Source organism: Polyergus mexicanus, unplaced genomic scaffold (genome assembly GCF_030449975.1).
Source record: "Polyergus mexicanus isolate NDT 795.1 unplaced genomic scaffold, iyPolMexi1.0 SCAF_22, whole genome shotgun sequence".
In the NCBI taxonomy this organism is placed as follows: Eukaryota; Metazoa; Arthropoda; class Insecta; order Hymenoptera; family Formicidae; genus Polyergus; species Polyergus mexicanus.
This window is the reverse complement of record NW_027223342.1, coordinates 3,958,170-3,971,482: the sequence shown is the minus strand read 5'-3', so window position 1 is coordinate 3,971,482 and position 13,313 is coordinate 3,958,170. Positions and strand designations below refer to the sequence as shown.

The 13,313-nt window shown below is 37.5% G+C and overlaps 1 protein-coding gene across 1 annotated transcript; it reads left to right on the top strand.

Moving 5' to 3' along the window:
• Positions 1-10,985: 10,985 nt before the first annotated feature.
• On the top strand, positions 10,986-12,338 carry LOC138942469 (uncharacterized). The gene has a single exon (XM_070312707.1). The coding sequence runs from the start codon at positions 10,986-10,988 to the stop codon at positions 12,336-12,338; it is 1,353 nt and encodes a 450-aa protein (XP_070168808.1).
• The last annotated feature ends 975 nt before the right edge of the window (positions 12,339-13,313 follow it).

Below are 13,313 nucleotides of genomic sequence, written 5' to 3'. Positions count from 1 at the left end.
AATAGTTCACCGTTCTTTAATATTTGAGGCTTTCGTGCTGTACATTTGCAAGCTTTATATAATTCTCATGACCAAATCTCAAATACGAGTTCGCGTGTCGCATAGCGGTAAACCAACGAACTAGCGGTTGAATACTATTGTTTGTAAAGTTTTTGGAATGTTGCGAACAGTAACATTTCTCATGAAATATTAAATAAATAATAATTTTGGATATATGAAAATGTGCGCATCAAATTCAATTATTAATATTAAACGAAATTAATGTTAACAATTAATTACACATATATATGTCCTCTGGAAATCCAAAAGACATTTAATATAATAGACAGGGCAGATATATCCTACAGACATCCAGGGGTTATCCAGTGGACATTTATAGGACATTAATACTTATTATAATACTTAAGATTTCTAAATTATATTAAATAGCCGACACAACTAAAAATAATTATGTATGCATATTAAATTTTTATAAATATATGTATAATAATATCTTAAAACATCCTACAAATGTCCTGAACCGGACATATTCAGGATGATCCCGAGGATGTTTTGTGCTGTCTGGGAATAGTGGGTCTAAAAATCCCGAGCTTCATTTTTATTTATTTCCCGGTAAGAAGTGGGAATTTGCACGAAGAAGAAAATAGATTCAGGCTGTAAGTCATTTCGAGTAAATAGTTCTTGTTGGTACTGTATTATAATTCAAGGTAAATATGCATATTAGGTTACACCTCACCGATGACTTTGATTTTGACATATGTTATCAAGGACATGATCCTGAGTAACTTTTTCTTATAATTTAACCGGCGATCTCTTATAGTTTCTGAGATATTTAAAATTAACATTTGGGTAATAATGTAGAGACAGAAAGACACCCCCGATTTCTATAATTTTATAAATTATTAAATAAGTAGAAAAAATTGTTCTGAGTAACTCCCCGCAAGAATCAACTAGTGGACAATATTGGTTTAGAACAGTGCTCGGATTTAGTTGCACATTTCGGCCCGATTCCGTGGCTCACGCCTATTGCCCCCCACTCACCGCTCGTGCGTTAGCGACGAGACGCCAGATACGCGTAACTAAGGAGCGCGACGCTTTGTCTCAGGAGCGTTCATATGTAAGAATGCCCAAATATAATAAATAAGACAATATTTTTTTTAATGCACCGCGAAAATTATCAAAATTTTAAAAGTTTTCTTCAATATTTTATATTTCATTGATATAAAATATTGAAGAAAAACTTTTAATTATAGAGAAGTATTGTCTTATTATTATATTTGGGCATTCTTATATACGGACGCTCCTGAGACAAAGCGTCGCGGTCCTTAGTTACGCATATCTGGCGACTCGTCGCTAACGTACGAGCAGTGAGTGGGGGGGCAATAGGAACCACGGAATCGGGCCGAAATGTACAACTAAATCCGAGCACTGGTTTAGAAGATATAACAAATTCAAGTTTTACAATTTTTATGCTTTTCTTTCGGTATTATAAACTGATATTAGGAGCACTCGTGTTTATGTATTATACTAGTCTGTTTATAACCTTCTAAGTAAAAAAGTTTTTTTATTTACATTATTTGAAACATAGCTACATGATTATTGATATTTGTCAACAATCAGGTTTACTTTCTCGCAATTCGTTGAAAGCTTTTAGTATGCAACTACACGAATTTCTGAGCCTCATTGAGGATAATAATAAATTAATAGATTTTTTGACACAGCGAAAAGTTATTCACGCACAAATTAATTGCAGCAAATAAATAATGTTAACTTTTTTTATTATTTGTTAATTGCTTGGAATAATTATTTATTAAATGCGTAATTGTGCAGAATAGGAGAGGCAGCAAAGTCCGATTCACAATTGTTGCATGGATAAGAAAGTATATGCGTGGACGCAGTAGGTTCCACCCCTCTCCTACAGAGAGGGCTTCACTTCGAGAAAATATAACCTTACTCAAACCTATTTCTGATTTAAAATTAAAATTTGGATTAGGTTAGGTTATATCTTCCGAAAGTGAAGGCCCCCCCCCCCCCCGTAGGGAGGACGGAACCCACCGTGCGCATGCATACATTTACAAAGCAAAGCGAAGTCCGCTCCACAATTGTTGTGTGAATGGGAAAGTATATGCATGGAGTGGACGCAGTAGACTCCACTAAAAAAAAACTAGATACATAGGTTTGCGTTGTACCTCGTTTTGCGTAGAAAGTAAAAAAACTCAAAGAGCTTCGTCTCTGGAAATGTAAAGAAACACTTTTTTCACATCTGATCTACGTAAATATAATATAAACAACCTTTATTTTTCTTTATTTTATAATAGACAAATCCTTAAAATTATGAAATCATAACTTTAAATATCTCAGAAATTATAAGAGACCGCCGGTTAAGTTATAAGAAAAAGTTACTCAGGGTCATGTCCTTGACAACATATGTCAAGGTCAAATCATCGGTGAGGTGTAACCTAATATGCATATTTACCTAATTCAATTATAATATTTATAGGAATTTCAAAATTAATTTAATCAATCAAGATCAATAGCATTTAATGTCTTTATTTTGTAAAGTATTTTTATTTACTTCAGAAAAAATGACAATCGAGTAAAAATTCAAGAATATGTAGTATTCACTTCGTTGATGACGAGCAGTCTAATCTAACAATCCAGCTTTTCGCCTTCTATTTTTTTGGATAGAGATAAAAAAATATCTAAAACTTGTATAAAATGATTTAAACGAGTAAAAAACGGAAGTAATTAAACAAATTCTCCAGCATTAAATAATCTTGACAATTCTATTACAAATGTAAATGTTGAACTTACACCAAACACTCGAAAAATTGGTATTTAAACAGACCCTTCAGAGGCGTTGAAGACAGTAGAACCAAATGTACTATTCTGTTATAGTTATGGATATAGTATGGATATAGATGCACAGTCAGCCAGGTCTGTTCTAACAGATATTGCCAAGTGCTTGCTACAAATTATTGTCAGCAAAAAGGCTACAAATTTGGTACAAGAGTTGTTATTACCGATTAAGCTGGCAGATTGTCGGCAAGAATCAAGCAAAGCTTGCTAACATAACTACACAGCAAATTGGCTGAAGACCGAGCAAAGTTTGCTGATATGACTGACATCAGATTGTCGGCAAAAACTGAGCAGGATCTAGAGTGCGCAATCTGATGGCAAATTGGCAGCAAAAACCGAACAAAATCTGCAGCTTATTACAAAGTACTTTAAAATAGTTCAGTCGCTTATCGCTATGCGGCGCGTTATTCATTATCTATACCCGTATTCAAATTCTTGTCATGAGTGTATATAAAGCCTACAAAATGCTAATAATATTATAATATATATATTTCTATCAGTTCAATTTTTGACACAATTCTTATACAGGAAATTCAGATATTGAATTGATTTTTTGCAAATCGGACAGATAATTGTTCGATTTTCACTTATTCAAACAATTTCTGTCCAAAAAAATCTTTAATTTTATAAATTAAGTTATTTGAATTTACCTATATGTTTTAACATATTAATATATGATTTTATATAATGTCTAATTATCTAATGGTCATTTTATGACCAAAACTTATCATCATTTTGTTACTTAGGGTTAAGGCTTTAAATCTATTTAAATATATACTTTTATATGAATGGCCAAAAGCTGCAGAATTTGTTCGGTTTTTGCTGACAATCTGCTGTCAGGTTATGTCAACAAGCTTTGTCACCAAAACACAATCTTAATGCGGACACAGAGGGCACTGGATTTGTTACCAAGTTTTGAGCGAATTTGATGCCAATTTGGCAACAATTTGTTATCAAATTGCTTACTGGGTGTATCTACACAAACCAACATTACTATTAAAAAAATTGAAAAAGCGCGATTATTTGTACCTAACCAAGAAAAAAACTAAAAGTGAGAAGCACAGCTTCTGGTCCAGATTTAGAAACGGGATAGATTCACAGAATTTATTGACATTAAGACCGATTTAGTTTTGGCTTTATTTTTCGTTCTTCTAGAATTTATTACATCTGATAATTTTGGACAATCTTGTTATTTTAAGAAAGTTGAAAGAGAAGATAGATTACTATTGTTTTTCATAAAAATATAACTTAGAATCTCATTCTGTGCATTTGGATGCATTTTTGATATACATTCAACGATTATATCGAGAATTTTTTTAGGATATTAGAAATGTTGGCTACATTAACCAAAACCTGGAATTTTTGGCTTTCAAAAGCAGTTATAAAAGCAACATTACCACTTGCTTTTTATAATTATTCAAATTGCAGAGCAATCATCGATTGCACAGAATTGCAATGTAATACTTTTTTTATTGTGGAACAAAGAATTCTTATGTATTCCAAGTATCAAAGTGGAGTTACTGTCAAATTTTTCATTGGAATAGGACGAAATAGCCTTATTACATTTTTATAACTTAGGGTACGGAAGTAGAGCCACAGATAGTTTCATAACAAATGATTCTAGTTTTCTGAATCTTATTGAAAGAAAGAATTTAATAATGGTCGATAAAGGTTTTCCGCAAATAACTACAGAGCTTCCGAGAAAAAATGCTACTTTTGTGATGCTTTTTTTTGCTCATAATCCTCAATTCACTGAGGAAGATATAAACAAAAAATATCAAATTGCTTTTATAAGGATTCATGTCGAATGTGTGATACATAGAATATTTCAATATTTTAAGAAATATTAATATATTGAATTATTTCTATATATTGATCACGCACATATTCATTACGCACGTATGTTGTATTCTGGCTAATGATTAATCACCAATAATTAAATCTGACAAATAAATTGTACGCAAGTTGAAAATATATATTAAATGATAAAATATATTAATATACATAACCATCTCTTATATGTCTTTATTTCCTTTTCTTATTCTTCCATTTATTCATTACCATATTTTTATTGACTGTCGTTATCACAGCAATTATTACTAAGTATTGGAAGAAAATAACAATAATAGGAGCTTTCTACTTTCGGAATTAGCTGCTGTTGCAAAGTCTTCATCCCTTGGTGTAGTTACAAAGATCTGATTCTTTTGGGAATAAACGAAGAAATAACATTGTTCCTGTTTCCTGTTACAGCATTACGATTTTTAAAAGTCCACTTTCTCAATCTCCTAGTATGACAAACCGCTGTCCTTCCTAATATGCGTGGCGACATCTACACTTTCTATCAGACGAGACGTACTATTACGTGACCTTTACGTTCTGTTAATATCCTTTGTATAAGTGGAGATGTAAAGCCTTCAATACATCAACATCTGTTTATTCTGCATCTATTCACTCGATCCCATATTAACAGTTCCATATCCAGAATATAAATTGAAGTTTGAATTTGAGTATAATACATGTTCTACTGTTTTAAGTTTAAGTTAAATTTCACTACTTGAGTCAAAGTACAGGTATAAAACATTACACTGCTTTTGTTCTCGATTAAATATGTAAATATCTTTACACAAATATGAGCATTTTATCTTGAATTAAGTTTTATCATTTATGATTATGCCATCTGGACTACATGCCAAAATGATTGGCGTATCGATATAATCAATGCCACTTCATGGACCTTCTTATTATATTGAGCTTCAAAGCATTTCTGTGCGATTCCATGATAACCCCATATTACATTACATCATTCATTTGGCTTGCTCCTTGTTTTCGATTTTTGAATTGCCTAGTTAAGTTCTTAAAATTTATTTGCCTGGTTTTTATTTAGACTCTTACTACATGTAATTCTATGTTTTCTTTCAATAAACTAAATAGCTAACATCGAGTGACTACCAACTTTGTATAAATTTTTTTCTATTTAATTATGTCTACTTTAACTTTGTCAAATTCAATTTTAAGATATAGAGGGCATGATAAGCTGTTCAATTTAATTTTAAAATTACCATTTAAATTATATTGTATAACCATATAGCTATGATAGACCTGTCCGAAATTTTTATACTTGTATAAAAATTTAACTACTTGAGAAAGAACAAGGTATCTTTTTTTTTTGCAGTTAATCTTTCACATTCTAACATGCAATTATCTTCGATTTATAGTATCTTCCAGTTAGACTTTATTTTTAAATATGTTGCGGATACGTTTGTAACAGCATCAATCTACATCAATCCATTCAGTGAAATCAAGTATTGAGAATTTATGCGGAAAAATTTTCCGCATTTTTACTCCCTTAGTATATTTTTCTAATTGGTCAGAAGGTTTATTCTATACTAATGTTTCATCAGTTTTTTATAGTATTTTCTGTATTTATAAACGCGAATAGCTTCAATGTATTTGCATTTTCCCTTTTCCGCTTTGCAATTACAGAAAGAACTTTTGATAGACCGATCTTCATTTAACTTATATTTAGTTATTTACATCCTGGCGACGCCACGATTCCTTCCTTCCGCGAGGTTGCCGCAATAATCGTCAATTGGTGATAAAAATAAATCGTTCAGTAAGCATCTTGCGCCATACATTTCTTTAAACATTTAGTCACTTGTCAATAACTGTATCTATGAATAATCGTGAGAAAGACCGGAGACCGCGCCGGTCGCCTCGAAATAAATAAAAATCAGTACATATCCTTTGCAATAGAATTAATGAAATATCTGACAAGTATAACCGAATCAATAATGATAAAATTTCCGTAACGAAATATTCAGTAAATACAGCTACATCAATATCGATGAAAATAATCATAAGGAAGTAAGACTTTTTCTAACCAGATCACGTGCGCGAAGATCCGCTGAAAAAGCTAATGTTCAAGGGACTTTGAACTGATATCGAGATCACCGATCGATGATCACGGGTAAAAACTCGAAAAGTAGGAGAAACACCCCGCCTAATGAGGACACTAGCACAATTTTTAATTCGTTAAAGTTGAAAGATCTCCACTTCTGCGCAATTTCAATTCGTTAAAATTTTGAAAGAGTCCCACTCTTAGAATTAGAAGACAACCCTGAAAGGAGAATTATAAAAAGAGGACAAGACATTCTTATAATTATTCTTCAGTCTTCAATCTCACGCAGTCTTACTCTGTGCTTTTGCACCGTAATTCGCGAGTAAGTTACTTGTGCAACCAGTGTCCTCACTTAACAACATCTCCAGAGCAACCCATCCGCAAGCACGAATCAAACATCAAGCTACATGACACAGAGCGAAACACAGCACAAATTCGCCACCCCTCCACCTTCAAATTACTATTTAAAAAAGTAAGTTTAATTGAATAATTTTTCCTTTCCAATTCATAGTTCTCCGCAGAATATTTTATTCTTTTAAAATCATTAACTCATCTCGGCAATAAGTCTTAGAAAATCTTAAATCCTAATCTTAATCTAACACATATGTGAGCGACCAATATACTTCTGACCGTTCTTAACATACACACTTATTGACTTATACATATTGATTTTGATTTTATTTTTCTTATCCTATAATTAAATATATATTTATATTGTATTAACCAGTCAGAACATAAATGTTAACGATAGAATCTTTCCCTTATACTCTGATGTCCTGCGCACTAATGTAACACCCGGGAATAAAGAAACACACACACACACACGCGCGCACGCACACGCTCACACATCCAAGAAATTACCATCAATATCATTTTTTTTTATTTTTATGTAATCATATACATATATACCAGGTATATAAATATGAAACCGGAATTTGCCCATAGATGGTCCTAGCTGTCAATGTAGTTACCGTCAAACCGCGTCATTGGCGCCATTTTCTTGTTTTGACATCTGATAAAGATTTTCAACTCACAACAATACAAGTTTCATACAACAGCATAGTTTTTAATAGCGTTGAACATGTCGAATTTTGTGCCTGGAAACTACGATTTGCGGACAGCATTGATTTTCTGTTACCATTTGAAGAAAACTGCTGCAGAATCGCATCGAATGCTTGGCGAAGCTTACGGTGAGCACGCTCTTGGTAAATCACAGTGCTTTGAGTGGTTTAAAAAATTCAGAAGTGGCGATTTTGACGTGAGAGACGAAGAACGTGGAAGAAGGGTGTGATCTATTATGAGCTGCTAAAACCTGGCGAAACCGTTAATACTGAACGCTACCGACAACAAATGATCGATTTGAATCAAGCTTTGCGTGAAAAACGACCAGAATATCAAAAAAGGCAACACAAAGTTATTTTGCTTCATGATAATGCACCATCACACACAGCAAAACCGGTCAAGGAAACGATTGAGGCGTTTAGTTGAGAAATACTTTCGCATGCGGCTTACTCACCAGACTTGGCTTCATCCGATTACTACTTATTTGCATCGATGGGACACGCACTTGCTGAGCAGCACTTCACTTCTTACGAAAATGTACGAAAATGGCTCGATGACTGGTTTGCCTCAAAGGAGCAACAGTTTTTTTGGCGTGGCATCCACAAATTGTCAGAGAGATGGGAAAAATGTATAGCTAGCAATGGGCAATACTTCGAATAAAATATTTTTTATCATTTTCATACAATAAACGTGTATTTTCTATACAAAAATTTCGGTTTCATATTTATATATCTGGTAAATCATCATTTATTTAAATATGAATAAACTCGTATTTTATTAATTAAAATCAAAATAACTCTTTATTAATCCCCACTCATTCTTACAAGGGGAGGGCCAGACGTGCCCATCTCAGATTCAAGCGGTGATTTTTCTATGAATAGTCCTTAATGAGAAAGAAATTGTGTTAAAGTTTTAGCGCGCGCTTTTCACGCATTCGTCAAAAAAAAATTATGAAAGATTTTCCAGCACGACTTAACCGCTTCGCGATAGACGATAATCGAAGCGACCGTGTTTTAATCGGTGGAATCAATAACACCCGTGCAAGATGCCGGATGGTACTGATCGTAAAAACAGGGCGATCGGTTCCCTATATCGCCTATTCGAAACTTATAGCTGCTGTTGCTCACAAGGTCAGGTATACGGAAAACAATCCGAAACCGAATAATAAAAATATCAATATTGTGAACCTCTAACGCATGAAATTCAAACGAAATATTTTTATTTGTAGGACATTGTGAATTTGTTGTTTATATAATTATTATTTTACCAATTTTAATTAACATATTTCTTACGATTAAATTAAACATTGTTCATTTCCTTCTGTTTTTTTATAGAAAGCAATTTATGTTATTATGGAAAACTCGTGCAATATTTATTTATTTAATGCTAAAATGTTGCTGGGAACGAAAAAAATTAAATTATACAAAAAAATTACATTCGGGGATTCTAACCAGCGATCCCGCGCTTACAAGACCTGAGCGCTATCCGCTCAGCCACACGGTCGCTTCGATTATCGTCTATCGCGAAGCGGTTAAGTCGTGCTGGAAAATCTTTCATAATTTTTTTTTGACGAATGCGTGAAAAGCACGCGCTAAAACTTTAACACAATTTCTTTCTCATTAAGGACTATTCATAGAAAAATCACCGCTTGAATCTGAGATGGGCACGTCTGGCCCTCCCCTTGTTAGTCGCGAGGTCACACTTGATTCCATCCCGCATAAAAGAGATTAAATTTTCTTACCGAAAAGGGACCACTGACCGAACGTCTGAATAATCAACATAATAGCGACTCGGTCGTTTATCTGCTTCTCAGACCTGTCAGTTCGTTCGACTTGATTCTAAACGCTACGAGACGTTTAACTTCGGGATAATAAAAGATAGTTGTTGCGCTCTTCTATTGATCATCCTTTTTCGAGTCTGGACGTAACAATATGAATAAAAAAAGTTGAGACCTATTGTTCAGAAAATATCGCGACTTTTGCGCAATCTCCTCAACATCATCTCACTCACTCTAGTCCTTCTCTTTAGTGTTCTTTCTCTCTTCCTTTTCTCTCTTGTACGCGACCTCAACCCAATCCTGATGCCGGTCTTATCAATCTAATCAGCATCGCACCATGCTATCAGCCAATCATAATCAAGCTCTCAGGACCTTTTCCGCGCTCCTGCGTCGATATCGGCCCTTCCGGTGATCCTCGATCATTCCGCGAGTAACGGTCTTTCATAGCGCACGCTGTCTTTGGAAAAATCTACAAAGCTCTCGGAATTTGGTTTGCGATTCGGATCGGATCTAGAAATCAATCTCACGGTGTTCTCAAGGATCTTAGTGAACATAAGGACATTATCAACCGGAAATCAATCATCGAAGTAAGTATGAATATTCGCGAGGTGCGGCTCGGACCAACGTACGTGCGCGTGGACTCTAAACGTTCTTCCCGACACCCCCTGAAACCAGAAGCTCCTCGGGTACTTTATCAAACATATTTTGGTCCTTCGAGCCGGATCGGTGGGTGCGGTAACGAACATATCTGTTCGCGGACGTAGAAATTCGAGTGTGTGCTTTCCACGTGCTAACGGCGAAAGTTCGAGAACGATCCGTGTCGTGCTTTCTCTCTCGCTCTGACTTCCGTCGGGCTAGATTGCTCGTGCATGTTCGGCGACGCTCGGGCGGACTCGGGCGCTCGGTAACGGATCTCTGCGACACGTGCTCAGGCTCACGCTCTCGGCGGCCATCTTGTGAGCCTCGTGCGTGCGATACGGACGGCTCATTGAACGCTCTCTCCTCAGTGAATTTGAAAGAACATATTTGTGCTCGAACGTAGAAATTCGAGTGTGTGCTTTCCACGTGCTAACGGCGAAAGTTCGAGAACGATCCGTGTCGTGCTTTCTCTCTCGCTCTGACTTCCGTCGGGCTCGGTTGCTCGTGCGTGTTCGGAAACGCTCGGATTCGGGCGCTCGGCAACGGATCTCCGCGACGCGACCGGGCGTTCTCTCTCGCTCCCGTATCCACGCGGTGCTTTGACTCGCTCTCTCCCTGGCCATCTTGGGAATCTCGTGCGCGGTATACGGACCTCTCCTTCTCACCCTCGGAGACGCACTGCTTATCGGACTCTCTCTTCAGTGAAGTCAATCAATTAGACATCACCTGACAAAACAAGCATACCTCATCATGTCCAATCTCGAAGCAAGGTTCTCTCTGCAGCTGAATCGGTACAACTACATCAAATCGGTAGTTTTCGAGAGTAAGGAACCGACGTTCCCCACTCTCCAACTGCAAATGCTCAGGGTGAAACTCGACCTCATAGACAGCAACTGGCAAAAGTTTGAAGCGACTCACGAGCGAATGGCAGAATCCAAGGCTGAACTCCTCCTGGATCACGATTACTTCCAAAAAAAGATATACGATCAGTGTCTTTTGTATTATGCTGACGCAAAAGCCGCATTGCTCACGCAGATTGACGAAAAGGAACGGACTCATCCTCTCTTTGGCTCGCAGTTAGCCAACCTCTCAATGGGCGGGCAGACATCAGCGCGACGGCATCTTCCAGAGATAACTCTGCCACAATTCTTGGGTGACTTCTCAGCGTGGAGGCCATTCCACGACTTATTCTCATCGCTGGTCGGCAGGAATGCTAACATCTCCAACGTGGAGAAAATGCATTATCTCCGGACCAGCCTCATGGGCGAGGCAGCTCAACTTATCTCCAACCTCCCAGTGTCAGAGGACTCATTCGCCTCCGCTTGGGACTTGCTTGTCAGTCGCTTTGAAAACAAGCGGCTTCTCATTTCGGCCCAGATGGACAGATTATTCCGCACTAAGACCATCTTACAGCGGTCCGCCAAGGAGCTCAACACACTCCTCAATACCACAACGGAAGCGCTCAATGCCTTGGAGTCTCTCGGAGCCCCTGTTCAACACTGGGATCATCTCTTGGTTCACCTCACTGTCCAACGGCTCGACCCAAGCACCCGAGAGGCATGGGAAGTCAAGCTTGGCTCCACTACGGACCTCCCATCATACAAGGACATTCGCACATTTCTCACCGGCCATGTTCGAGCCATGGAAAGTATGGAATTCGGAACGTTGAGCGTCTCTCCAGCGGACAACCCAGCGTCCCTGGCATTACGACACAGCAGCAAACCATCTATGGCCATCGCTCATGTGGCCATCTCACCCCCCTCCGGGACTTCGGAGACCTCTGGATGTGCACTGTGCTCTGGCCCTCATTACATTGTCTCTTGTCCTCGTTTCAGAGATATGTCTCCTCATCTGCGGCGCAACATCGTAATCGACCATCGACTCTGCTTTAATTGCTTGGGCAGACATAACGCACTCGCCTGTCAAAACTCCAAGAGGTGCAGAGACTGCGGCAACAAGCATCATACCATGATACACATGGATGATCAACCGTCCCCACGTCGGTCAGCTACACAAAGCAGGGTAACCTCCTCAACCGCAGCCCCACAAACGCGGGCGCTAGCCTCACCAACTGAGAGCACTACATCAGCGGCTTCGGAATGACTCACGCACGCAGTCCTCGCTTCATCTCACTCGGCAGCTCTCACTCGTCCGGCAGTCTTACTCGCTACTTGTTGCGCCATCATCCGATCACCTGGCAGCTCGCCTCACTCGGTCAGGATGCTCATCGATCCCGGATCGGAACTCACCTTTGCTTCTGGACAACTTATCAAAACCCTTCAGGTACCTCGACGGCACGCCTCTGTCCCCATCATAGGTATTGGCGGATCTCATTCTATCAGTTCAATTACTGATACAATCCCAAACATAGGGAATTAAGATATTGGACTGATTGTCTCTCTTAGATCGGGCAGATAAATGTCTAAAAAAGTTTAAATCATCCATTTATTGTTTACTTAAAATGTAAATATATATATATATATATATATATATATATATATATATATATAATTCATATATTTATTATATTATGAATTCATTTTCAATTATTCATATATTATCATCATCTCATAATTATAATAAATGCCACCTAAGACTCTTGTCTGCTCGGTCGCATATTCTTAAACGACGCGTCAGAAAACATGATGGATTGCTTCACAAAAAATATTCCTCTCTGCGAGATTTATCGTTCCTCAGAGTTTGTCGCAGAGTTTCTGAATCATCCTATACAGAGAATTATCACAAATTTGCTATCATGCGGTACACGCAAGGTTTGCCCTATTCTTGTCACAAATTTGTTGTCATCCCGTGCACGGCAAAGGTTTGCTCTATTCTTGCCACAAATTTGTTGTCATGGCCGTGCCCGGCAAGGTTTGCCCTATTCTTGCCATAAATTTGCTGTCATCCCGTGCACAGCAAGGTTTGTCCTGTTCTTGCCACAAATTTGCTGTCATGCCGTGCACCGCAAGGTTTGCTCTATTATTTGCGTAAAATGTGCGTCACACTATTGCGACAAGCCTTGCCAGCAAAAGCTAAGCTTTTTGTGGACACACAGTACTCTGCGTTGATACCACTGCT

What these genes read in the sequence shown, in the direction of transcription:
- LOC138942469 (XM_070312707.1), top strand. Translation starts at nt 10,986, where the DNA reads ATGTCCAATCTCGAAGCAAGGTTCTCTCTGCAGCTGAATCGGTACAAC.